At 49.1% G+C, this 2,033-nt stretch overlaps 1 protein-coding gene across 1 annotated transcript in view; it reads left to right on the top strand.

The window, feature by feature from the left end:
• The window catches only part of SEMA4A (semaphorin 4A), a 24,176-nt gene that overhangs the window by 9,868 nt on the left and 12,275 nt on the right, over positions 1 to 2,033 (top strand). The window contains exons 8-9 of the mRNA XM_037731890.1: positions 918 to 957; positions 1,442 to 1,657. Of these exons, the coding sequence (XP_037587818.1) occupies positions 918 to 957; positions 1,442 to 1,657 (256 nt within the window). The remainder of the gene's footprint in view (positions 1 to 917; positions 958 to 1,441; positions 1,658 to 2,033) is intronic.

Below are 2,033 nucleotides of genomic sequence, written 5' to 3' on the forward strand. Positions count from 1 at the left end.
GTTGACCAGGATGGTCTCGATCTCTTGACCTCGTGATCCACCCGCCTCGGCCTCCCAAAGTGCTGGGATTACAGGCTTGAGCCACCGCGCCCGGCCGAGAACATCTTAGACAAAATGGTGAAACCCCTTCTCTACTAAAAATGCAAAAATTAGTTGGTCGTGGTGGTGTGCCCCTGTTAATCCCAGCTACACGGGAGGCTGAAGCAGGAGAATCACTTGAACCCAGGACGTGGAGGTTGCAGTAAGCCAAGATCGTGCTACTGCACTCCAGCCTGGCGACAGACAGAGACTCTGTCTCAATAAAAAAAAGAAAGAAGTGCTTGTCATAAGATGCAGTATAATCCCTGGATGCCAGCCACAAATTTTTTTTTTTTTTTTTGGGACAGTCTCGCTCTGTTGCCACGCTGGAGTGCAGTGGTGCTATCTCAGCTCACTACAACCTTTTACCGCCTGGGTTCAAACAATTCTTCTGCTTCAGCCTCTGGAGTAGCTAGGATTACAGGCACTCGCCACCATACCCAGCTACTTTTTTGTATTTTTAGTAGAGATGGTGTTTCACCATGTTGGTCAGGTTGGTCTCAAACTCCTGACCTCGTGATCGGCCCACCTGGGCCTCCCAAAGTGCTGGGACTGCACCTGGCTGCTAGCCACAAATTTAGCTCTGCACTTCCTTTCTTTTTTTGAGACGAGTCTGGCTACATCACTCAGGCTGAAGTGCAGTGGCACCATCTCAGCTCACTGCAACCTCAGCCTCCTGGGTTCAAGCAATTCTCTGCCTCCCTGCACTCCCTAATGGCCAGGGCAGAGAAATACCATCTGTATCATAAGATAAAAATAAAGCCATTGCTCGAAGGTTGAGAAAGGTTAACCGATTTGTCTAAGGTGCCCCAGCTGTGGTCTGGCACCACGGTGTTTAGGTACCTGCTGACAATGTGTCAGGTCCCGGAGGTATTTGGGGTAAGTGGGGTCTAGTGTCCACAGGATCCAGAACTGAGAGCCTGGTATATACAATAGTCAGGTTCAAGAGAGCAGGATAAACAGGCCTCCTGTCTCCACAGTCCAGGCTGAGGAATTAAAAACAGTCTGGTAGTCAGGCATTGGTCAGTTCTCTGAGGACCAGGGATCCAAGAGACTCAAAGGAAGAGAGCTTTGTGTGGAGCCAGGCTAGAGCCGGTTACACTGCCCCTCCCATAGGTGCAGCCCAGTCTAGGCAGGACAGGCAGGGGCCACCCCAGGGCCTGAGCCCCAATTAATTCTCATTAAGGATAATCAGACTACAGATCCCTAGATGGGCCTAGAGCCAGGCCCTTGGCCAGAGTCAGGGAATTCTATGGGGCTCCCTTGGCCCTTATCACACAGCGAGGGGAAGGAGTGGTAGTTGGAGTTTGGCCCAGCTCTCCACACTCTTGCCTGCTGGGCTTTTTCACTGAGGGTGGGCCAGGGCTGGAGAGAGAGCTGCCTGGCATGGCAGAGACTAGAGACAATGTTCCCCCTGACTGTCTCTAGGCAGGTTGGCGGGACCAGGAGCTCTGCAGTTTGTGCCTTCTCTCTCATGGACATTGAACGTGTCTTTAAGGGGAAATACAAAGAGTTGAACAAAGAAACTTCACGCTGGACTACTTACAGGGGCCCTGAGACCAACCCCCGGCCGGGCAGTGTGAGTATTACCCCCTATACTGAGCACAGTCCAAACACATAATGTGCCTGGAAAAGCACCTATCATGGCATAGTAAATGCCCAATAAATGTTAGTGCTCCCTACCCCGCCAGTCTTGTCTGCCTAGACATACACCTGGTACAGCTGCCTATAGTCCACATGTCCAGCACAATGGGCTGTGTGCCAAGCACTGTCTCTGGCATTGCCACCTGCATTTACTTTTTTTTTTTTTTTTTTTTTTTTTTTTTTTTTTTTTTTTTTTTTTTTTTTTTTTTTTTTTTTTTTTTTTGTAGCACTATTTACAATAGCAAAGGTATGGAATCAACAGCCTAAGTGTCCATCAAGACAAGAATGAATAATGAAAATGCGGTATATGT

This window comes from Cebus imitator, unplaced genomic scaffold (genome assembly GCF_001604975.1).
Source record: "Cebus imitator isolate Cc_AM_T3 unplaced genomic scaffold, Cebus_imitator-1.0 Scaffold427, whole genome shotgun sequence".
Taxonomy (NCBI): Eukaryota; Metazoa; Chordata; class Mammalia; order Primates; family Cebidae; genus Cebus; species Cebus imitator.